The sequence below is a fragment of the Nelumbo nucifera genome, chromosome 6, assembly GCF_055504915.1.
Source record: "Nelumbo nucifera cultivar China Antique chromosome 6, China Antique-T2T, whole genome shotgun sequence".
Taxonomy (NCBI): domain Eukaryota; kingdom Viridiplantae; phylum Streptophyta; class Magnoliopsida; order Proteales; family Nelumbonaceae; genus Nelumbo; species Nelumbo nucifera.
In genome coordinates, this window is record NC_142654.1 from 25,112,357 (window position 1) to 25,138,010 (window position 25,654).

Here is a 25,654-nt window from a genome sequence, read left to right on the forward strand (position 1 = left end):
ACTTCACATCGCAGCTAATCCTATGTTATACAAATGAACGAAATACATTGAGATCGATTGCCACTTCATACGAGAACATATCTGGTCCAATACCATTGCTACTTCACACATCAGTTTTTGGATTGAGCCAAGAGATATATTCACCAAAGCCTTAAGTCGAGATCATTTTCGTTCTGTGCTTCACATTCAAACTAGTTCGTTAGGTCGTTACACTTAGCTGTACAATTTGTTAGCCAGCTGAACTAGCTGGACTCCACTATGTATTCTCTATATATTCTCCCCAATATCAAATGAATGTAGTATCTTTTTTTTTTCTCCTTGGTTCAGTTTAGACCCTGAATGTCCTATCCGGAGATGGAGAACTGAAATTTTGGCTTGGAAGGGAACTCGGGGAGTGTGATCCCTTAAATTCTCTTCGAAGACTGAGTCAAATGAGAGACGGTGAAGCTATCACTCTCCCTCCTGCAGCAGCTGGGCCGCAATGCTCATTGGTGGAAATTGACTGTTTTAGTGGCGCTGCTGTTGAACTGCATGGCAATTCGGACCCTCACGAAGGAAGCTTGTAAGGCCTTATAAGTGGGTTCTCCCTGTCGCAAGACAAAATCACAAGAATTCATTTTAATAGGACCTATCTTTTAAAATCAAGAAAGAAGTTGAACAAAGCGATGAATTGGAGGTTGACGAAGAAGAAGAGCTATTCCTCTTACTCAAGCTAACGCTAGTAATAGATGAGGAAGAAGAAAAGGGTAAGAAAGAACTTGAGATGTAGAAGCTTGTGGGATTACAAGCTAATCTTGGAGAAGATCACATTCCTTGTAGGTAGTTGCTTTGGGTCAGAATTTGCTAATTCAAGACTCCATTTTGGTGGGATTTCTCACAGAATTTGAAAGAAATTATTATTACAACTTCACAAGAACACCCAAGAAGGTAGGTTTTAGGGTTTTAGGATTGCGTCTTTATTATCTAATTTATGGAAACAGAGAAAATAAGGGCAGATTTTACCTTTTCCTCCGTTTTCTTCAGGCTTCAGCATCAATCCTGACCACAATATGGCTAGGCTTCAGCACAGCTACATCATGGCTAAGCTTCCAAATCTTATTGAGTGGAAGCCGGAGACTAAAGCCTTCACCTCCAAAATTTGAAGGTTAACCAAGGAAACCCAATCATTCAACCACATGCAGACCTTTCAGACACCATAATTGTTGCAGGGGACTGGGATACCACCAAATAGGTTTTCCATATAAAACTCATCCTAGCACAAGTATCCAGAAACAAATAGTTCTAGTTATATAGCCATCGTCTCTGTCAGATTATCTCTGATGATCAAAGAGTTGGGAAAACAATGCATATATGTAAGCATTCGGCGATGAAATTAAATTCTCATTCACCATGCATCATATAAAAATGGTCTCTCAATATACTACTACCACATCACTTGTGTGGTGTAAACTCTGAAAATCTTCCAATATTATTATACACAGACACAGGCTAGAAAAGACAGTTCATTTCAGTTCCTCAGATCACAATACAACATCAGCCAACATGTTCGACATGAGTCAGAGATGTCACCATGCCATTATACCTCATGATAATATGTCTACTCAGAAGTTTAGGAAAACATTTTAACGGAGTCCTGAGCCACTGAAGCAGAGGACTTCCAGACAACAGGTTAAAACATTAAAGCCAAAGGCTAAAAGATAACAGAGCCTATTTGAAATGCAGATTGTGAAGTTAAATCTGTGAGGACCAGTTTGCAGCACTCCCAACTCTTGGTATGCTACTTTCCTTCTTGGTCTCTTCATCAACTTTGAAAGTCGCACCACAAACCTGGCCTGAACTGTCAACCCTTGGCATTGCCTTCAACGCATTCAGAGGGTGCTCATAACTCCTCAAGCCTCCAGAGGATGTGAAGAAGCATCCTAACAAGAATCAACAGAAAATCAGAATGAAGCTACAAGAAAAATCTGCAGTTGCAGAAAAACTTGTAACAAAATATATTTAGTTTATGGGATTTCTGTCAACGTTGTACTTCAACAGCTCACTGTCAAAGTGAGAAAGCAAATCATCATCAACGTGTTTCTTCCTTTGGGAGTGATTCCAACTTCTCAAAACACTGAAGTCGGAGTGGTTCATGTTGGTGAACACTCAATAAATCATTATATACCTTTGGGAAATGGTGCGAAAGACTTCCCACAGCCTTTTTTAACGACCTCCGCATCATCCGAGAAAACAAGATTGCCATCAGAATCAGTTCCCCAGAAGAAAGGAACATTCCCATCAGTATCCTGAGTTCAGGAAAATAAAGCAAAAGCCAAAAGTGAGGAACCTAGCCCCAATCCGTATAATAATACTCAAACATACAGCCAGGAGCAAAATCAGAAAGTGAGGAACCTAGCCCCAAAAGTGAGGAAGTGAGGAACCTAGCCCCAATCCGTATAATAATACTCAAACAGAGGATTATAAACTGAAAAACAAAATTAGTGGTTAAGGATTTACTCACAGAGGCAACGAAGGTGAGTTTTGAAGAGCAGTCATAGAGGATAAATGCAAACTTCCCATTGAGATCTTTCACAACCTGATCCGCAGGATAAGGCCCTCTGTCCCTGAGAGTTCTGTAAGCTTCTATCACAATGATGACTTCATTCGCAGTCTTGTTTAATCCATATTGTTGCTTCAGAAGAGCAATGTTCTCGATATGTCCTTGGAACAAGCAGAATATATCGTCCACCACAGCAAATAATCTGGCAGAGGAAAGAGAAGGGGTGACATTGAAATTTGTTGATAAGTTCTAGTAATGTTTTCGATTTATCGGACAGAGGTCGTTTCTCAACTATAGAAGTTCTTAACCTGTAGTAAGATTTTTTTCCCCCCAATAAAAAGAATTATAGAAAGAGATGCAATCGAACTGGGGCAAAACAGCTTACAGTTTGCAGATCATTCGTGTATGGAATCAGTATATCAATGTATTACTGTAGGAAGTGTATATGGATGCTACTAATAACAAAGTACGACTAGTAATACAAAAATAGACTAATTATATCTGGTAGAGATCGATCAAGTAAAAACAGAACTAAGCATACTGGATTTTGCACTGATCTTTTTTTGATACTTGATTTTGCATCGATCAAACATGAAAAATACAGGTATCATAATTTGGGATGTAATTTTTTTGGTAGGGAGACAATGAGATCTAAAAGAAAGAATCTCTAATGCCAACTTTTCTTATTAGGCATGGTTTGATCATCCAAACCCAAACCAAAAGGCATTCCAAACCACATAATTTATGCAAAGAATGTACACAAGAACAAAATTTCTGAGATGGGTCCTCTCATTTGTTCACAGACTAAATAATCAAAATGGAACTAGATTTTACTCTTACCCACTTGATCTCTATAGATAATCAGCACCACAGAACACATGGAACAGCAAAGAAAACAAAGAACAAATCATCCGAGCCATAAAACATATAATCAAAAACCAAATTTATGGATCTGGAGTTACCTTGGGAGGAGAGGGTTCTGTCTGTCGGTGGTGTACACAAGGGAACCTGCAGTCCCCAGATTAATGGCGACGGAACCCGGATTAACAGAGGAGAAGTAATCGACCAAAACTCCATCCTTCAACGCAGAAACCGATCCAGAATGGGGGCTCTTCAGGCCCTCTGGACACTTCGCAACCGATTTGTCGAACACCGCCAGCATCTTCTCGCTCGAGTCTTCTTTGTAAAGCGGATAGAAAATAAGCTCTCCAACTATATAATATTGGGTACGATTGTTTCAGCCTTCAGGAGCGATTCGAGTGAAAGTCCACAGAATCGGAGATTGAGACATTAAAATTCCAACTTCACCCTTGTTTCATAGACAATATTACACAGTGCCACTGAACTGTTGGCAGATTGGGAGCTAAAGACACGTGTAGGGTTTGCAATGCGTCGAGCGTGTGATCGCCAATTGAATGTTGGGGTGCATACGTGTGAGTAAGCTAAGGATGACAATTTGACTGAATCGCAATGGGCATTTTGGGAAATTAACCTTCAAAGCATATATTTCTGTGCAGCCGTGCAGGCAAGGTTTGACCAATAACAAATCACAAAGCTTATCCACAGGGTAATAATTAACATTGGTGACGAGTAAACTCGGTGACTCGGTGTAGTCAATGACTCGGTCAAAGTATCCGCTTTGAGTAAACGTGTACGGTTTGATTTCCACTTTTTCAGTTTCCACCACGGGCGGTGAACAAACTGAGTAAGCGTGCAATATCTGTATGATACTGTCCATCTAAAGCCACTGTGCGATGAGTTAAACACCACATTGCGAGACGCGTGTTGCACAGTCGTTATATGCTTACGCTGTATGATCACCTAGTATGGCTACTGGATCTGGAGAGTTCCGCGGGCCCACACTCAAGATTTTGGATGATGTGTCCCCTCGTCGGAAATACGTATTGTACTCGCGTGGGAACGGGATCTGCTCCTCACACTTAGGCGCCTCACATGCACATCCACCGTCTACTGAGAACATCTCCCGTAAAAAATTACTTACAAATACGGGAGATGTTTTCAATGCATGCATGGTAGGATATGCGTGTTAGGCGCGTGTATGACGCCCTATGTGAGGAGCAGATTCAGTCTCACTCGCGTGCTTGAGTGTAGGTCACTCCCGGTGGCGGCACCTACCCTTTTCACAAGGATAGGAATCATAGATGGAAAGCTGGCACGTGACGAAGGATCCGAGTCAGAATTCAGAGGACAGAGATTTAATTCTTTCTTTTTTTTTATAATAAATATAAGGGTTTCAGAACAGCTATTTCGTCATATTTATATTTAATTAATAATAAATTTTTACGCTGTAATATAAAAAATAGATGATCATGTGGCTGTCTCTTTTTGTATTTTTTATGTTTAAAAAAAAAAAAATTCAATTCTCATGTAAGATCAGGCGTGCATTTTTTATTTTATTTTCATTTTTTTACCATGCTTCATTCTATTATTGATTTTTCATTTTGGCCAATGCTAGTATGTGGGAATGTTCTTCAATCCATACCTGATTTTTCCAATATGCAGTATTTTGTAGTGTGAGTAGAATTTTTTTTTTATGATGGAATCATTTAGTAACTTGTCTAAAAAATATTTTCATATGTTAAATGAGTTGACTAAAAGTAACAAAAATATTTTAAAATCTTCAAAATACAAATATAAGAAAAAAAGCTTAATACATTAATCATATTGACTCAACAAAAATAATAATTGTCTTATCTTAAAACAAAAAGTAAAAAATAAAAATAATTAAAAAACAAAAGACACCTCTATAAAATGTTGAAAGCATATAAAACCATGCGCGAAATTGGGCTTTGTCATTTGACTCATTTCTAAGTAGGAATGGTTAGGCACCCGGGAAAAAAGTTTATTAATGCTTAAAGTGTGATTTGAATCAACCCAATTAACGATGAACTGTAAACTCTTAACATCACTATAAACCACTAAGTCATCTCACCTCTTGCTCTTGCAGTATTCATTGAAATAAAACTATTTTTATTCATTTTTGTATTCATCCAAGCAAATAATACATGTTTATGATTAACAATTTCAACTAAAAATTAAATGAAATAATATTTAAAATTAGTATTCTATAAATAAATAGAATAAATAATCTATTAAATCCAAATTTACATCAAAAGATGGAGTTTGGATCTACTCTTCATAGAGCGCACCTCACAACCCCATCCCATCATGTATCGAGAACATCTCCTGTCCTTTGTGCTGTTATTCATGGGGAGATGTTCCTAATACACTGTGGGATGGGACTGTGAGATCCGTGTGAGGTGCACTCTATGAGGAGCAGATCCCCATTCCAAAAGATGATTTTAATCCCAATAATTTATTTAAATAAAATATTAACAATAGAATAATTATCTTAGTACTTAAAATTTATAAGTTCGTGCATCATATATATCTTACAATTTATATATATTTTTATAATTATTACTTAATATTTTAATTTGTATTAAATAGCACTATATTTATCATTTACAAAAACAATAAAAAATTGTTTATAAAATATTCAAGAATATAATATTAAATTGAATCTATCAAATCCACTAATTTACATTCATATGAAAAAATGATTTTTAGTTTCAAAAAATTTGTACAAGTTCAAATTTTAATAATGAAATAATTATTTTTGTAATTAAAAATTATGAATTTGCATAATATATCTTAGAAAATTTAATAGATTTGATATATTTTGAATAAAAATTATATATTTTTATAGATTATTAAATGATAGTTTAATTTATATTTGGTTAACCTTTTTTGTTAATGTTAAAAGGTAAAAATAAAAGAATAGAAAATAATTGATATAATAATTAGGGTAAATATAATAGGTTCATATGTTCTATGTATTGGACTCTTAATTAATGTATTGTTTGATATCCATATCTGAATCCAATTTATCTGATATGATATTCGATACCGATGCTTTAGTTCTTGGTTCAATATCAAGTGTATAAAAAAAATGTTCTTCAAATTTCATTATCAACCAATAACATTCTACAAAAACCAAACTTACATAGAACCATTCCATATAAAAGAGTAAACAAGATAATATATAAGTCAAAAAATAAATAAAACCAAGTGAATGAATGGGTAAATAAATAAGCTTGACTGTTGATAGCTCATAATTAAGGTAATCCTTATGTAGCACTGCAACTTTACATGGAGTCTGAACTCCGAATTAGACCTGTTTATTATGAGCCGAGTTCAGCTCCAGGTTTATTTGTTAAATTTTGAAGGACCCAACCCAAAGCAGTGCAAAGTCGAGCCCGATGGGCTGCCCATGAACAGGGTTAGTCTGCAGTAACCTGTCATGTGGGAAAAATCCTACTAACAGCCCAGGCTGTCAAACTTAGCCAAACTTTTTTCAATCCTCAAGCTTTGATGAAGTTCCATATCACAATTTGTAGAGACAAAACACAGAAAGTGAACGCTGCAATGAAATAGTTCTTCAAAAAGGGAATAAATAGAAAGGTATTACGTTTTGATATGCAAAGAGTATTAAAAAGCAATTTTAAGATAACTATCAAAATATGCTTTTATATGCATGGATGAAGGAAGTCACTAGCTGGTTCCTTCTTCATTTGCTGGTTCCTCTTGTTCTAAGTTAAAGAACTCTAACACTGTTCTTTGGAGCTCCGATTAGATTGAAACAAGGTTCAAAGTATCGACATGTATTGGCCCGTATCAGCCAATACGTATTGTTTTGGGACCCCTCCGATATGTTCCTACAGTAGGTGTATCGGGGGTTTGACCAGTTCAGGGGGTGGAGGAGCCTTAAATCGCCCCCCCTGAACCGGTTGTGAAAAAAAAAATGCATCAAAAGCTGTATTGATTCACCTGATACACCCATACCAGAATATTGAGCATATCAATAGTTTGAACCTTGCATTGAAATAATATGCCGTCAACCATGAATGACCACGACATTGCTCTGTGTTCAGACTCGGCTAATTTCTTGAGTCCAAAGAAGAGAGTTCGAGTGATGGGAAGTTCTTCATGTATATATGTTGACTTCTTCTTAAGGGTTTGCCGAGCTGACCAGAGTGCCAAGCTGCCTATTAGGTGACAAGCTGACCAGAAGGCCAAGCTGCCTGATGGCGAGCTGGATTAATTGCTAAGCTTTGTAGTTCTTGAGACATACGATGAACCACTATTAGAGGACCCGAGGTGGCTAACCCGACGAGGTCACTCCAATGCTTAAGTCAGTACTCTCATAATAGACTGCAAACTAAAAATCACAAAAGTATGAGAGCTAGAATATGCTTACTTGCCACCCCCATGCCATTGGGGTTGGTGCCTTTATAGGCATTATTTGGCGTGGGCTTCACGCACCATATTCGAGATTTATGAGAAATTGTCTAAGTGGTACGAGATTCCCTGAGGCAACTGCCATGCACGTTGACCACCCTCCGGATCGTTTGGCACGTGAGCCAACTTCTAAGGATCATGGGAGTGTTTGGATATGCATGCCGAATTTGACACCGAGCACGTCTCGTAGGTCGCTAGGTTGGCGCCTGTGCCAGGTCGCCAGTTCGCGCCTATGCCAGGTCGCCAGTTCGCGCCTGGGCCAGACCGCTAGGTCGGCGCCCGTGCCAAGCCACCAGCTCGCGCCTGGGCAAGGCCACCAGGTCGGCACCCGTGCCAGGCCCCCAGGTCGTGCTTGGGCTGCCAGGTCGTGCTTGGGCTGCCAGGTCGAACACCACCAACTTGGCTAAGTCAAGTTGTTGCCTAAGTGGTTTCGGGTGTCACCTAGTTGTTTTGAGGTGCCATGTGTCACAATATCATTGGAGGGCCAAATCCGCCCTCATCATATATATATTCAAGCTGCCTCGCAAGCTCTAGTAGGATCGAGCTCAGCTCGTTTAATAATCGAGCTAGTGAATTGCGCTCGAACTCGGTTGAAACCGAGCCGAGCTCGAGCAACTCGTAAAAAGCTCGACTCGTTGCCACCCCTGATAAGGAGCCTGTTTACAAACTATTTTGCGAATACCATTCTCAGCTTGTCTTTAGCTGAAGGTGAAATAGATGATAAACTTATTTGGGCTGTAGATCCAAAGGGTATTTTCTCTGTGAGATCTGCTTACCTTCTAGTTCTAGCCAAATCCTCTTGCCCTCCAGGCCCCTCTCATAGGAGATTAGATGTGGATTTCAAATCCTGTTGGAGTCTTCTGTGGTCCATGTCAGTGGAACCAAAAATCAAAGCTTTTTTTATGGAAATGTGCTCATAATAGGATTGTTGTTAACTTAAACATCCATAAAAGAGGCCTAACCCCAAATGAGCTGTGCCCGATTTGTAAACAAGCTCCTGAAACGGTGTTTCATGCACCATGCGCTTGTGACCATGCAAAGAATATTTGGCTTGTCTCCCCATTCAAAATAAAGCTTGATCATCCCTGCAGACACAAGTTTTCCCTCTTGGTTTTTTGACAGGATCAATGGCTGTTCAAAGGATAAATACCAAAAACCTTTGCTTCTGATCTACACTGATGCAGTTCTTTGGACAGTCTGGAATTCCAGAAATAGGATTATCTTTCAAAGTGAGAACACTAATCATTATGTTAATTATGATATATTGTTCTTGAACAGGATGGTCTCGAACTCAATGGTGATTTTGTCAAAGAAGCAGATCGGTCCCCCAGGCCCGAGTTCTAATCCTGGCCCCTCTCGATGGATCCTTCCTTTTGGTGTGCTGTAAAGGTGAACACGGTTGGAGGTTTTTTGGGTCTAAATTTAGCTCGCTTGTGTGGGTGCTCACAGGTTCTTGTGGAATCTGACTGCTTAAGTCTAATCAATGCTCTGCTAAGGCTCGAAATCTGGAGGTAGTAGATTCAGAAGCTTTCTTTTTGGTGAAGGACATTCATACCTTGACAAGCTCCCATTCTCTTTTAACTATACAAGAAGGTCCCTAAACAGAGTTGCTCATGAGTTGGCAAGAAGGGGTTTTAATGATCGGGGTGTTCTGGTGCAGGACAGCAGGAGTGCCCGATCTGGCTTCAAGAGCTTCTGACTGGATTTCAGTGCCTAATTGTGTGTTTTATCCTATTCTTCTCGTTTTTGAACTGTGTTCCTTTCTGTTTTTCTATTCTGGTTTTTAAGTCCTGTTATCTCTGTAACCTTTCCGGAGCCAAAGCTCCCTTCCAATGGAAAGTCTTGATTCAGAAAAAAATAAAAAAAAAAACCATATCAATTGATTTATAACAATTTGTCAAACTATCGAGTATCAATTTGAAATGACTGAGTTTGGGTTTGTAGTGCTTTGTGATGGTTAAGGATTTGCAGCAGTTTCAAACAGTTGGATGTGGATCTGCTACCATTTGTAACAGTTGAATATGAGCTTTGTAACCATTTGTGGCAGTTGAGCATTGACAGATCTGGACTGATACAAACACAACACATACAGATACAAGGTAGATATGGAAGAATTTTATCAAAACTGGAAGATATTGGTATCACCAAAAACTGAAACACGTTGGACCATATCAAACCAACAAGTATTGATGCAAGGTAAATCAGCTTGCCCTCGTTCCCGCCAGTCTCGATTTTCAATTTTCTTGACGCCTGAGTGAAGTATTTGAAAATATTACAGGCTTACTGATAAAGAGGGGTGAGCAATTCATCTCCTCAATCAATTAAACGCTAATGGGCAGTACATAACAGAGGCGCGGATAAAGAAATAAAGATTATGACCCAAGACTTCAATTTATTAATACAATGAACTTCTATAATTTAGCTCAAAATTTTCTCTAGTCATTAAATAAACACAAGGAACATTGTTAGGGTGGATTCAACTCAAACTCTGTTGTAAGCAACCGATTTGCTAAACAGACGGCGGATATACACCACTTGGAGTCCACTTGCACAAATTAGCAGAAGGTACTCTGCAAGTGTATAGAAGATAACACGTCTCCTGGTGCTCTCATTGGCTGCAATTAGAACAAACAAAGATCCCATGAACATTGTCATAATCAGCATAATAACATCAGCAACAATAGTAACAACATAGCAACAATAACCAAGCAACTCTTCAATTCAACGGTACTGTGATTCAGGAGGATTCTTCCATTGATATTAAGCACAGTCAGCCAGAAGGTTTTCAAAACCGGACTGAACCAGATTGTCAGACCAGAGAAACCGGGAACTGGTCCGTTTTACCCCCAAACCGCTTTTTGGCCAAAAACCATTGATTTGGTCAACGAACCACTGACCCAGGCAGTCAAACTGTCAACTCGAACAACGGTTTTTGGCCTTTATTATTTTTTCTGTCAGAGTGGGCTATTTGTTCGGACCGGACGGTTGGACCATTCAACCTGGAAACCAGATCCCAGAACGGTTCCCTCTCCGGTCCAGTTTTAAAAACCTTGATCTACAGCATTGATTTCGTCAGTCCTCATGAAATCAATGCCAAAATTGACGTAGAAGGATGAACATCACATTTAACTTATTGCATCCTTTTGAGTGGCCTATAAAAATGAAGATGCAGAATAGAACTGATTGACAACCTACCTATGTGCATATTTTGGTATATGAGGGATCTTCGTACGCCATGCATACGGATCCTTCCCCCCGCATGTGTACCACAAGAATGAGAAGGCTATTTGCTAGCTTTTAATAGAGAAAGACTACATCCGCCTAATGGCTATATATATATATATATATCTTATTTCCCCAGAGAAAAAAAAAGAAACAAAAGAAGAAACAAAAGAACTATAGAGGGGCTATACCTACATTGTACTTGCAATCAAGGAAATGAAGATAATTTAAGATGTGTTCCACCAGAAACAAAAGATGGGTGATGGGGATGTAATGGCAATTAATGGTTGCTGATAGTGAAAACATGATATATTGATATTAGCATAATTGTGTTCCAGAATAAAAAAATTTGTTTCAGACTGGAGGGGGGAGTGAGAGACTTACTATGACGATGCCGAGCATCACGTGCCTTCAGGTACTTCTGCTCTGCCGTAACAGCCTCCAATGCTTCTCTCAACTCGGCAATTTTAACATTTATTGGGTCCAGATGTTCTGAAAAAGAAATAAAAAGTTAACAGGAATAAAACTGTAGAAATCGAATTATAAGCATTAGCCTCAGATAAAGGAATAATGAAAAACTAGCAAAACATCCAGCAAGTAGATCTTCACACAAGATTCTAGAATTGAACTAACCATCTTTAGCAAGATCATGCTCATTGGGGATATGGCCAACATGTATGTGAAAAGAAACAGTCTCTGGAGTTGAATAAGGATTATGGAAACAGAATTTGAACATTCCATTCCGTGGGGCCTTGAACTCAAACTTGTCTCCTGAAGTTCCCTTCAAAGTATGCACCACATTACCCCCAGGAGCTGTCACCTGTGTGAAACCAAGGGTTATGATTAATAGTAAATCCATATATATTTAAAATATATGTATTGCAGCAGGCATAATTGGACAAGACAACATTAACAATTCGATAAATTGATATTGCATGAATAAGACAAGGACTCTTTGACACATAGATAATGAAAACAAATGCATGATTGAACAGCAGTGGGAAGTGGCTTTGGAGATCCAATGAACAACCGTGTAGCTTATGTAGTCACTTCTAAATACAGAAGAAAAAATAAAATAAAACATACACAGACACATGAAGTGGGATTTAGGTGAGGTTAATTTCTCCTATGGTTATCCATTTTGGAAAGGGATTGAAAAAACTTACTAACATTTTATCAAAGGCATCAAATATGATGTTGGGAATGGTAAAAAGGTAAGCTTTTGGATAGATACATGGTGTGATGTGAGGCCTATATGTGAGACTTTTCCATCATTGTTTGCTATAGCACAGAATAAGGAAGATTATGTGGACAATTAGGTAAGACCAAATTACATGGTAGTGGGGCCCACAGGTTAGAAGGAACTTGAATGGTTTGGAGATTGGCCTGTGGTTAAACTAATCCAGAAACTCCAAAATACCAACTTTGGTATTGACCAGGTAGATAGGAAGGTCCAAGGATGGAATAACTCTGGTAATTTCTTGGTGAGATCCTTCTATAACATAACACTACCCACAACTGAAAATAACTTCCAAGCTCAAGAATATGATGGTCCGCTGTTCTATCTAAGGTTGCCTTTCTGGTATGTATAGCAACACTAGACAGATGCCTTACAATAGCAAATCTATTAATGAAGAGTATCATCATCATCCAAGCCTTATCCCAACTATATGGAGTCGGCTACATGAATCCTGTTTTGTCATTTCATTCTGTTTAATGTCATGTCCATTGTTAAATTATTGGCTCTTAAATCATTTCTTACTTCTACTATCCATGTCCTTTTTGGTCTACCTCTCTCTTCTAGCCCCTTCAACTTGCAAATAATCACTTCTTACAGGTGCAGTTGATGGTCTTCTATGCACGTGACAGAACCACCTTAGGTATACTTTCTCTCATTTTATTACATATTGGAGCTACTCCTAGGTTCCTTCAAATGACTTCATTTCTGATCCTATCCTTGCCAGTTTTTCTACTCATCCATCTCAGCATACACATTTCTGCCACATTATTTGGACATGTTTCTTGACTGCCTAACATTGTCTTCCATACAGCAGAGCTGGCCTCATAACTGTTTTACAGAATTCTCCTTTTTTAATACAAGTGGTATTTGCCTATCACAAACTCCAGAGAAGCACCCCTCCATTTTGCCCATCCTGCTCTAATTCTATGGATGACATCCTTCTCAATCTCTCCCTTTTTTTTTAATGAATGGCTCTCAATCTCTCCCTTGTTATGAATTATCAAATCAGGTATCAGAGTATGATGCTAGATAATATTAATTGTAGTTTCATGGAAACAGGGAATCACTTCTTCCTCCATTTTAGCACCCAATATGCCACTCTGACTTTGATCAGCTCTATTAAGTTTTCCACATTATCATCCTTATTCTCAAACACCCTAGCATTTCTTCCCCTCTAAATACTCCACAATGCTGCTGCCCTTACGCTATGCCATATCAACTTCAATCTTTAGTTTTACAATCCACATAATCAGAACAACAACTCAATAGTATTCTGTGAGGCATACCGACTTCTCCCAAATAAGGACAAGAAATGATGCCAGATTCGGCTAGAATATTGACAAGAAAGAAAAAGATGGTTAGAACTTTCTCAGATCTTGAGGCAAAGAATGCACGCATGTGGGGATAAGCACCCAATTCGTTTTCCTTTGAAGTCTATCATACATGCTGATGATTTGGAGAGTGGCCTCCCAACAGAAAACTTTAGGGGTGGAGAGCAGAATCAATCGCAAAGTTTTCCAAGGGAAAGGGGTGGGATTAATTTGGATGTGGAACAGAGAGGAAACAAAGACCTTAGTGAAAGATGAACAGAAAACTGCCTGATGAACAGTGAGACCATACCCTTTTATCGGAAACCGAAAAAAGGAAGCAAACAAGGATCAATTATGCACTTCCAAGGATTCAGCTTCTTCACTCACTAGTAAAACTCTCCTCAAACCCAAATTCCAAGAGATATGACCATCAGAGGTCACAATGTCAGCAATAGACTTGTTTTTGAACAAGGAGAGGCTATACAGTCTAGGGAAAGAGGGAAAAAAGTGTGAGTCTCCCTATCAAAGATCTTCCCAAAACTTCACCTTATTCCCCAATTAAGGGTTGTATCAAATATGCTAAGTGAAAATAGGCAAAATGGACACCATAGCTTTCTACAGAATTCTAAGAGTGTGATTCCTGGAAGACTCAGTCCCACCCATTAGGATTCATCCCATGGATACTTTTGATAACTATGATTAGCCTAGGATGCTCTAAATAAGAGAAAAATAAAGAATGGAGTGTCTAAACTTAGATAACTCGGATCTGATTGATTAGAGAATTAAATAAAATAAAGAATTACCAATAATGACAAATAGATCCCTACTGCCAATATAGGACTACCAACAACCAAATGCCACAATGCATTATCCACCTTTCGAAACCTCTAGAGCCATTTCCCTAACAAAGTGGAGTTCTTTTCTTTTAATCTCCCCAAACCTAGACCATCTCACTCCTTACCCTGTGTAACAATTTCCCAATTTACCAAATGGCCTTTCTTCTCTCTCCCTGGTTCACACAAAAAATACCAAATATTTTTTTTTTTCATTTCTCTTTATTAACTTCATAGGGACCCTAAATAAGGAAAAGAAGTAAACTGGGAGATTAGAAAAAGTAGCTTTAATCAGGGTAATCCTTCCTCCCATTGGGATATAATTCTTCTTCCAAGCCATAAACTTTAGGTAAATCTTTCAAATGATTACCTCCCAAAAATGACAACTCCATTGGAATCCCACCCGACAGCAAAGCAAGACATTTAATTGGCCTATCTGTAACTTCACACCCCAATACCCTAGCACTCTCCACCAACTCACCTTTCTCTAGATGAACCCCCACTAAACTACACTTGGCCCAAATTAATCTTCAGCTCACACTCTCTCTCCACAATAGCAAGGAGTCCTTTTAAGAATCAAACATCCTGAGGACTTCTGCATTCCCCCAAAAATAATGATATCATCCGCAAATTGCAAATGGGAAATCATCTTCACATCACTTCCAACCCTAAAACCTCTAAAACATCCCTTTTCATCAGTGTGCTTAAATAGACGGCCCATGAATTCAACCACCAATACGAAAAGCAGGTGGGGAGGGGATCTCCTTGCCTTAAATCCTTTGACGCCTTAAAAAGCCTCTAAGCAGACCATTCATGAGGACTGAAAAGTAAGCAGCTCTAAGGCAACCCATTATCCAACTGATCCATTTCCCACCAAAACCCATTTTCCACATGATCCATCTTAAACATCACTAATCCACATGATCATAAGCCTTCTCTGAATCCAACTTGCAAAAAAAGCCATTCTTCCTTGACTTTCATGAATCTTCCACTGCTTCATTAACAATGAGGCATTGATCCAAAATTTGGCATTTTTTTATGAAAACCCCCCTTGTTCATCTAATATAACCAAATGTAGAACCTCTCTTAGTCTCACCGAAAGGGCTTTTGCAATTATTTATAAACACAGCATTTCATTTTTCTCTCCTCATAGGAAAAGAAGCAAATATCTGGATGGGCACTGAAGTAGCCATATGGATAGTTTGCGAAGGAATAACAGAAATTATGAAGATAAAAGCTACAAGAAAAAAGCCTTAATGGAAAACTTTTCTGTAAAGGTCACCCAATGGGTAAAAACTTTGGAAGTATTTTCTCCATTCTCTATTGATGGCATCATATTGATATGTGGTGGCAAATTCATCCTCTCCAAGAATATCTCTATTGAAATATATATTATTTTTCAACTGATAAAAAAATGTATGTTATTTTTTAGCTTTCTTAATTTTTGAGTTTGAATAAAAGTCCATTTTATATTTCCTCATATAAAGTCATTTTGGGGACAGATTCTTTTTTTTTTAATTCCTTAATGGGAGGTTATATGAATCTTTTCCTTGTTATACACAGTGAGGGGTATACTTGTCTTTTCCTTGTGTTATGAGATAATATAAATAATAGGAGGCTGTGCACCTTGCAGTTTTCCCCTTTCTAAAATCTACACTCTCTTCCCCTTCTTTCTTCCATTTTTCTTCCCTTCTCTTCTAAATAAATACATTTACACTCTAAGTCTACAAGAGAAATAAACACATTGGTATTAAAGCAAGCTCAAGTAGGTTCCTGAGTTAAGCTCATGCAGTTTATAGGATGAGCAGGTTGCATGGAGATTTGAAGGAGCTGATAAATCTGCATCAAATTATCTGGTTTTAGATGTTTTTTGAAGATTCATTGAAGATAAATGCCCAAGAAGGGATCATATGGTTTTACTGAAACTAAGAAATACTAGAGGGAATTTTTTGCAGTTTTACTAAGCAGTTTCTAAAGTTGTTCTGAGGTATTTTCAGATTATTTACATTACAATATAGTGTGTAGTTTTTGTTTTATTGGGATTGGGGATCTCTAGAGTGAGCGGGTGTAATTGCACCCCCTATGTAGAGTACAAAAAAATGAATGCGTGGAGGAAATGAAGAGATCTAGGAAAAGAGGTTTTGCTTGTAAGCTGGACCTAGAGAAAGCCAATGATCTGGTGGATTGGCAGTTTCTGTTAGAGGTGATGAGGAATTGTGGGTTTGGGGAAAGGTGGTGCAGTTGGATGATGGGTTGTATCAGTAATTGTCACTTTTCCATCCTAGTAAACAGAGTGGTTAGGGACTTCTTTCTAGCATGTAGGGGCATTAGGCAAGGGGATCCCCTTTCACCTTTTCTCTTTACCTTGGTAGCTGATGCTTTTAGTCAAATTATCACTAGGGCTGATAGGGAAAAGGTCATAAGGGGTTGGAGAATAGGCAGAAACCAAGTTCCAGTTACCCATCTTCAGTTTGCAGATGATTTAATGATATTTTGAGATGGAGGCTTTAGTGAGAAGGTGGGAAACTTGAAGGAGTTGACTAAGACCTTTGAAGAAATTTCCAACTTGAAAATCAACTTAGAAAAGAGCTGCATGGCAGGGATTAATTTGGAGAATGAAGAGAGTGAGGCTATTGCACATTGCCTTGAATGCTCTACTTCCTCTTGGCCTATGACCTACTTAGGGCTTCCATTAGGGGCAAATCCTAGTGAGAGTAGGTCCCGGACTCCAGTCATAGAAAAGTTTGAGAAGAGGTTAGAGGTGTGGAAGAAAAATTACTCTTACAAACCTACCTACTTTACGTTACCGCCTAGGGAAGCGAAGAAATTAAAAAAAAAAATTGATGAGAGACTTCCTTTGGGAGCCAGGAGAGGGGAAAAAAGATCATTTGATCAGATGGGAGATTGTGGGTAGAAACAAAGAGGAAGGGGGATTAGGTTTAGGAATTTTGATTAAAAGACTTTGCTAGGGAAGTGGTTATGGAGATGGCCTTTGGAGCGAGAGAGGCTTTGGCGTGAAGTGGTGAAGAGTATTCATGGATGCTCAGAGAATGGATGGGATGTTAGTGCATCAAGAAGGGCTAACATGGCAACACCGTGGAGTGCAATCCACAAAATTCTCCCAAAGCTTCTCAGTTGTGTCAGGTATGATACTTGTTCCGTGACTTCTGTTCGTTTTTGGGAAGACACTTGGGTTGGGGATCTCCCTCTTAAAGATCTTTCTCCTTCCTTGTTTTTTGTTTCTTGGTTTAAAAATAAGGCAATTTCAAAGTTCCTTCTCTGTTAAATTTTCGGCCTTGTCTTGGGACTTGGGTTTTCGTCGAGGGTTAAGGGATGAGGAAGTTATTTGTTTGGCTAATTTGCTTTGCCTCCTTGAAAAAGTGTGGTTGGATCCTTCTTTGCCAAACAAGAGGATTTGAGCCCCTCACCCCCAAAGGGTTATTTTCCTATGGTTCCTTTTTTAAGTCACTTTGTAATACCTCCCCTCAACAGGTTTTCCCTTCCAAAGAAGTCTGGTGTAGGCCGGTCCCCCCCTAAGGTAATGGCTTTTTCTAGGGAAATGTGCCATGGGAAAGTCAACACCATGGATAACCTACAAAAGAGAAGAGCCTTTATTTGTATCTCTCCTAACTGGTGTGCCCTTTGTAGATCTCATGGTGAGGATTGTTATCATTTATTTCTATCATGTGATGTCACTACAAAGCTTTGGGGATGGCTTTTATCTCTATCTGGGTGTAGGTGGGAGATGCCAACAGATAAAAGTTTGCTATTCAATTCATCTACCTTCTCATGGCCCCATAAAAGAGGAAGAAGAATGTGTAGGTGTGTAAGAGCAGCGTTGATCTGGACGGTGTGGGAAGAAAGGAATTCAAGATTATTCCAAGAGAAGGAAAGGAGCAGCCAGGCATTGAAGGATTGCATTTTAAACAGGGCAATACATTGGTTAAAATCTATGAAACTATTTCATTCCTTCTCCTTTAATGACCTACGGAGGAACTGGATAGCAGTAGCAAGCTGCTCTTCCATAAAGGACAGGGTTTCTACAAACTGCCCCCCCCCCCACACACACACAAGGTTTTCTAAAACTGAATTTTGATGGGAGCAGCCAGGGCAACCCAGGGCCCTCTGGGCTGGGAGGAGTTTTAAGAAATGAGGCTGGAGAGGTTATCCTTCTCTACTCTGGCCCGTTGGGAGTTGGGAATTCTGTTAGGGCAGAATTGTTAGCCACCATACAAGGAATCTTTCTTGCAAAAGAATTGGGTATGGAGCAGGTGCTGATTGAGGGGGACTCTAAAAAGTAGTGGGGTGGTTAAATAATTCAGAGAAGGTTACATGGATTTACAAGAACGAGCTAAAGAAGTATAAATGGCTGACAAGAAACGTGTTTGTTACAGTACAGTGGGTGGGAAGATCAGCGAACTCTCTTGCTGATACTTTGGCAAAACAAGGGACAAATAGGGAAACACTGTTCTGGGCTAAACTGTAATCTTGTAGTAGCATTCATGTACTCCTTGTTATAGTTTTTATAGTTTTGTTTTTTGGGTTTTCTGTGTTGGAGAGGCGGCATCTCGTGCCTCTCCAAAGGACTGTATCTTTCTCTTGATCTTAATGAAATGTGATATTATTTATCAAAAAAAGAAACATATGAGTTGATAATAATATTGCAAATATGTGGAGCAACAGTATTATTGCCCACCTAATGGACATGATGACTACTTTGAGCGAGGCATAGTTGTCAAGGTGTCTATGCAAATTTGGGCAACAGTGGAGTGCCTAGTTGCCTAGGTCATAAGAATTTCATGGAAAAAAAACTAGCTTTGCCTAGTTCCCTGGTTTTATATACCATTCAGCATGCATATTAATTGAAAAAAAAAAACAATTCTTTTTATCAAGAACATTTGATTTTCTCTCAAAACGGTTGGGCTTAGAAAGGCTAATAAGGTGACTCCACAACAGTTGTGGACTAATTAAAGAAACGGGGAAGGAGTCTCTTGGCACCTAAGGAATGGCCTTAGAAGATTCAAAAGTCTCTCCAGGGATATGCTGATTCAAATTAATTGGGTTAGAAGATCTGCCAACAGTTTGGCAGATAGTTTGGCTAGACAAGGGGTACGAAGACAGTATATGTTTTGGGCCTATATGAATATTTGTGGGTTTGGACATCTGGTGTCCTCTTTGTTTCCTTCACAACTTCTGGTTGTACTGCTTTATTTAATTTTATTGAAATCGATTTTCTGAGTTACTGATAAAAAAAAAACATTTGATTTCCTCTTTGAACATGCATATACTGGGCAAGGTCACTTGATGAAAGATAATCCACTTCCAAGTATTGTGCTTTCATGGGTGGAAATTTGGTATCATGAAAGTGTAAAGAAATAGTCTATATCCAATGCAGAAGCCGAGCATAGAGAGCCAATGTCACATGACACTTCAGAACTCAGAAGTTTTTTTTTAATCATAATCTTTGCTTGAAGAGTTAGGCATCATTTGACAAGTCACTAGTATTAGACTGTGATAATTAGGCATTGTCTGATGAAATTTGCATTAAGACTGATCAGCAGCTTGAAGATTTGTTCATTAAAGGTGTTACAAAAGTCTAAGCTAGAGCATACTCTAGACAAGCTGGGTATGATTACCATCTCTGCTCAGCTTGAGGGGGAAGCTATATGTTATTTTTCAGTTTTGGGGGCAGATTTTATTACTGTTTTCCATGTTTTAGTGGGAAGTTATAGGAGTATTTTCCTTGCTGTACATGACTAGGGGTATGCTCATCTTTTTGGTGTATTATGAGGTAATATAAATAATAGGAGGCTGCATGCCCCACACTTTTTCCCTCTCAAAACTTGTGTTTTCTTTTCTTTCTTCTACTTTTCTTCCTTTTTCTCTTCTAAATTAATACATTCACACTATAAATCTACAAGAAAAATTAACAAGCATCTATAAAACAGCCTCTGGTCCAATACAGAGATGTCATCAAAATAATTTTTGATTGATGCAGCTTGGATAACCTTGGGAATTAAGGGCATCTTTTATTGGACCCCAAGATCTGCCAACAGTGTAGCTGATGCATTAGCAAAAGAAGATGTAAACAGGAGCCAATTAAAAAGCCAGTACACATGATGCATTTTCCCAGGCAATCAACTTATTCATAAGCATCTTGATAAAGGAGCCAAATAGTCAAATTTTCAATTTTTTGGGTGTTCATGTATTTTCTGTATGTTTAGACAGCAGGACATTTAGGTCATTTTAAATGTCTGCGGGGTCCAGTTTTGTAGCTTGATTTGTCTAGCTATAGTTAGTTGTATTTAAAGTTTCAAATCCATTGGCTAGCCATTTGGAAGTTAATATGTTTCCTTAATTTCAATGTTTCCTAGTTCTAAAGTGTCTATATAAAGGTGTGTAACAAAATATCAGTATATGTATGTATTTTGAGTAAAACATGTGATGATTGATCTTGGAATGAGTCTGTATTTCCTAGTTCTTCTCTCTAATTTTGCAAACAACCATTACAATCGTTGACAGCTCTTAATTACCAAAAAAAAAATCATTGACAGCTATCAAATTCTTCAACCAAGGAGTTGATTCAGCATCTCTAAAGGATTGAAATTGATCCAGGTACATTTAATCTTCAATTTACACCAAAACCAAAAAAAATCTTGCTTTGGCAGTTTTCATCCTTTTTTTGCCAAATTACTTCCAACTGCCCTCGTATTTGGACACCCCATATAGATCTTCATAATGTTAAGTCTACCAAAATTTATCCCAAATCTCCACCTGAAACTCTAGATTACCTAAATTTTGAGTTTTTTTTTCATACCACAGAATTTCTGTCCTCTTGTACAAAATGCAATTCAAATCATACCAAACTCGGTCACCCTAGACAAACCTACATATACAGTTTCATTGAAAATTCCAATGCTGAACCTATTTTCTCTAATTTGAAACTTTTCACAATTTTGTAAATGGCGACAAATCTGTAATTATTGCATAAGCTCCAAGACTTCTCTTAACCTAACCAATCCTTGCTTTTAGTCCTAAAATCACCTCTAGGCTCATCCCAATCTACCCTAAACTCATCTTTCAGTCATTCAAGTCCCACACTAGTATGGTATTTAGGACTACCAACCACCTTGGTACAACATAGATAGGTGATAAGTGTTGGAAGCACTTAGATTTAATGACAAGTTCCATACCGTTTTGGTCTATAACTGTTTTGACTAATGACTAAGCTGTCTAGATAATTATTCCAAAACCAGATCAAAAGTAACTAAGTCAGAATGCTAGTTATTCAGAGTTCAATCAGATTAAGGCAGAATACCCAGATTAAGTTAATGCAAAAATCACCTATCTAAAAACAAAGTTAATGCAAAAATCCTGTAACTAATTCCACCTACAGTAGCTTCTTTTGTTGAACAAGGAACAAAAACTGAAGTGGCTTGTCAGGCTAGAATTGCAATGACAAATAAAATAGTCACAGAATTGGCTGACATGCACCTAAAATGAACAGAACCTTGAAAGTAAAGTTGAACAACTGACAATAACTAAGCAATTGAAATCATGAAGATAACAACAGAAAAGGTCAAATGGCTTCAAGCTGCTAAGAAAAATAATTTCATCAAAATAGAATATGATATGGGGTATTCTTGTAGCTCAGAAATCAAAGAGTCTAAACTTAAAAAGCATTCACACTGGCTGAGGGTTGGGGGTTAGGACAGTTCAAAAGGTTAACATAACTCTCCTTGGGCAAATGGTTCTGACATTTCAGTACTGAACTGGAAAGTCTGTAGAAACAGATTATATCAAGCAAATATGGAACATAGTCAAGACAACAACTAGGCAGGCACCTAGTTGATGAGGCCCATGGAGGGTCACCTCACTTAAGCGCCTAGCTATTTCTTATATGGCACTATAAAATATTTTTGTATTCTTTATTTTTCAGATTATAATAATAAAATAGACATTATTACACTAAATTATTCATTTTGTGGCTTAATAAAGTGTTTTCTTTTTATTATTTTCTTATTCATTAGGGTTCAATCAACACACACATTGGTGTATGCTGTCTTGAACCCTTGGAGACTTCAAAACTTGAACTGATAGGCAAGGAAGAACTTAAGATTTTGTCCAATCAATGCATTCTTCACCACAATATTTTCTGAATTTTCTTTTCTTTCTTCTTTTTCTTCTCACGAATTTGTTGATTTTCTATGTTTTAATATGAACTTTATACCTTTTTTATGAAGATTATTGATAATTACTAATGAAAGTTTACCAGTTGCTATGGAACTTAGGGAATTACCCTAGGATTTAGGGTGTGCCACCTTCTCACCTAGTCACACCTTGGGGCCTTGAAAACTATGATTTGGAATGCGACCCTGGTGAGGTGAACACCTCATATGGCAGTGCAGTGGAGGGGAGTACAGAAGGATCATCAGCTTTTTCAAAGTGGAGTCAAGTTTGAGGTTGAAAATGGAGAAAGGGTGAGGTTTTGGAAGGATGTGTGGGTTGGAGAGTAGCGTTTTAGTACCTCTTTCTTCTCTTTTTGCAATAGCACAAGACAACGAAGTGAGGGTGGTGGAGTGCTATAAGATACACAATGATGAAGCAACATCATGTCCTGAGTTCAGAAGGAGTTTAAGTGATTGAACAATTGAGTCTTTAGTGGAGTTTGCAGCTTATCCAAATTGTTACAACCCCAACCAGCGGTAGGCAACAGAAGAATTTGAGCTTTGGAGAACTCGGGGACATTTTCTGTGAGGTCAATGTTTAGGATGTTGGAACCAATGGAAGTTGGGCTGTATCCCAGCCATAAAGTCTGGAAGGTGGGAGTGTCATCCAAGGCAGTGTTGCATGGACTCTCCTAAATTGACAACCTAACATGTCGGACATACATCCAAGTCCAACACTCCATGGATTCTTGAGGGCACTTCTACATGACATTTCCTTTTTATCTCCTAGCTTATTTGACATAAAAGAACAGATGATCTGCAAGATGAATCCATTTTTGTATCAAAATTCAAATGTCACTTAGTAACAAAGGGCAATATCAGCAGAAGAATCATGGGGGTAGATAATGATGTATGTATAGGTATTTAATGTTAGAATCAAGAACATGAATTGTTTAAATATTATAAACTTTTCCATGGACAAGTCTGCAAGTCCATGTTTTCATCTCTTGCTAAGTCAGACTCTTGGACACACATCGGATTCCAAATCCCATTTCTATGTCCATGCAACACTGAAAGGTTGCCTTTTTAACATGGAAAGAATCAAGGGAGCGGACAATGATGTATGTGTGCCTTATGATTCACATCCAGAATCAGGGAATCGCATTTTCCTACGCTGACAAGGAGATAGCAGGTGTGTTTGGGTTTATTTGAGGTAGGAGTATTTTGGACCCTTTGGACCGAATGGAACAGTTGAATATTCGATCATAAATTGAATCCAAAGGGGAAAATGTTTGGTAGGTTATACTCATGGCCACTTGTTTATAAAACTTTTAGGGGGATTAAGTAAACTCTTTTTCAAAACATAAGTTAAACAGAGTGCATAACATCTCATAGATCAAGTTGTATATCCCTGTATACAATGATTCAGTACTGTATACAGGGACATTTGTAATTTTATCTTTTCAGTTATTCAATTCAATACTTTAAACTTTTCAACCAAAAAAAGATGGCGCCTCTGGGATTTGTTGTATGCAAACATGCCAGGTACCATTAAGGGGAAAGATATTACCCCAAGTTTTTGTGTCATTTTTCCTTTCTTTTTTTTCTTTTTTGCCGGGGGAGGGGGGACAGTTAAAAGTCCATTACACGATGTTGGTCATAGCCATCTGGGTGGTCTAGGGAGAGGTGGACTGAATACAAACCTAACCTTTTGGCACTTGGTTGCACAAAGAAAGCGGCTGGTCCCAAACTCGAACCAGCGTTCTCACGCTTGCCGAGATTTTAGCTGAACACCAAGTAATAGCCCCTTTTTGGGGGGTTGTACTCCAAATTTTCAGAATTTTAAAATTGCTATTGATGACTGTGCCATTCTACGATTCCTATTATAACCCTTCATCTTTCTTAAATTGAATTTTCAGGAATCAAAGTAGAGCAGTATAATTGTAATAAGATTTCAACCAGAAAGACTAACGCCTAAGGAAAAGCTAAAAAAACTCAAAACATAATTACTAACAACCTAATAAGGCATGAAATTTTCAGTATAATAATTCAAGAAGAAAAACGAAGAAAAAAGGGGAAGCAAAAGAATTGACATGGGGATAAATAGTTCCAACTCGACGCGATAGCAAATCAGCAACGAACATGGATTGTTTCATACTATTAAAAAGGAAAAATAGAAACTGATATTCAACATGACCCCTAGCGAATAAACCAGTTAAATATATACATAAAAAGATCAGGGAAATTGAAATGCGTACAGTAAAATCGATGCCGGGGTGATCCGAGCTCCAGAAGATCTCGTGATCCACAACAACAAAGTTTCCGGAAACAGAATCACCTTCGTAGAGCACGTACTCGTACACGCACTCAACGTCATTTACAGTAATTGAAAGAGCGGAAAGATGGCGAAAAAAGCTAAGCAGAAGCCCTAGAAACAGAAACATCTCCACGGATCCGAACCTCCTCCGCCCCATCGATTTCACGTTAATCTGATACCTCTTCGAGCTCTGAAACGAATATGGAGAGAGAGAGAGAGAGAGAGAGAGAGAACCAACTGTTATTTCGATCTGTTACAAATTTCTTAAGGTTCTAATTGGAGAGCTCCTCCTCTTCCTACGTTGAGTCAGAAAAGTCAGGTTACAAAATAGAAATAGAAACCAAAATAAAGAGAATGAGGGTTGTTTAGGGCAAATCCAAATTTAAACGGGGCACATCCCTTGTGAAAATACAAAAAATACCCCTGTTAAAATACACGAGTACATATGGATGGGGTTCCTCTCTTTTCAAAAGAGTGAAAAACTAAACAAATAACAACTTATATTCCGATCAAAACTATAAGGAAGGAGAATAAATAAAAATATGTAGAGTGAAAAATCTTGTATTTTTGTATGTATTTATACTGCATATTTATATTTGTATTTGTATTAATTTGGAAAGAGTATACATACAAATTGTATAGTGCACATATATACAAAATTCAAGGTTTTGCATTCTTACTCTTTTTAAATTGAGCCTAAGGC

The 25,654-nt window shown here is 38.1% G+C and overlaps 2 protein-coding genes across 2 annotated transcripts; both read right to left on the reverse strand.

Moving 5' to 3' along the window:
- Nucleotides 1-1,486: 1,486 nt before the first annotated feature.
- On the reverse strand, nt 1,487-3,780 carry LOC104598672 (stem-specific protein TSJT1). The gene is made up of 4 exons (XM_010260852.3): nt 3,502-3,780; nt 2,501-2,741; nt 2,165-2,285; nt 1,487-1,919 (listed from the first exon to the last, which is right to left on the reverse strand). The coding sequence occupies exons 1-4, from the start codon at nt 3,699-3,701 to the stop codon at nt 1,732-1,734; spliced, it is 750 nt and encodes a 249-aa protein (XP_010259154.1). The 5' UTR covers nt 3,702-3,780; the 3' UTR covers nt 1,487-1,731.
- Nucleotides 3,781-9,975: 6,195 nt separating this feature from the next.
- LOC104598671 (transmembrane emp24 domain-containing protein p24beta3-like) lies at nt 9,976-25,307 on the reverse strand. Its single transcript, XM_010260851.3, has 4 exons — nt 24,893-25,307; nt 11,717-11,903; nt 11,468-11,575; nt 9,976-10,476 (listed from the first exon to the last, which is right to left on the reverse strand). Exons 1-4 carry the CDS (start codon nt 25,106-25,108, stop codon nt 10,343-10,345), a joined length of 645 nt encoding a protein of 214 aa, XP_010259153.1. The 5' UTR covers nt 25,109-25,307; the 3' UTR covers nt 9,976-10,342.
- Between the last annotated feature and the right edge of the window lie 347 nt (nt 25,308-25,654).

Bases quoted from the DNA above. Each gene is read 5' to 3' on its own strand.
- LOC104598672 (XM_010260852.3), bottom strand. From the start codon at position 3,701: ATGCTGGCGGTGTTCGACAAATCGGTTGCGAAGTGTCCAGAGGGCCTG. The intron at 2,286-2,500 runs GTGAGTAAATCC...TCCTGAACTCAG, and splicing joins AACTCACCTTCGTTGCCTCT to GATACTGATGGGAATGTTCC. The intron at 1,920-2,164 runs GTATATAATGAT...GATTCTTGTTAG, and splicing joins TTTCGCACCATTTCCCAAAG to GATGCTTCTTCACATCCTCT.
- LOC104598671 (XM_010260851.3), bottom strand. From the start codon at position 25,108: ATGGGGCGGAGGAGGTTCGGATCCGTGGAGATGTTTCTGTTTCTAGGG. The intron at 11,576-11,716 runs GTTAGTTCAATT...TTTCTTTTTCAG, and splicing joins GCATGATCTTGCTAAAGATG to AACATCTGGACCCAATAAAT. The intron at 10,477-11,467 runs GTAAGTCTCTCA...TTCTAATTGCAG, and splicing joins TGATGCTCGGCATCGTCATA to CCAATGAGAGCACCAGGAGA.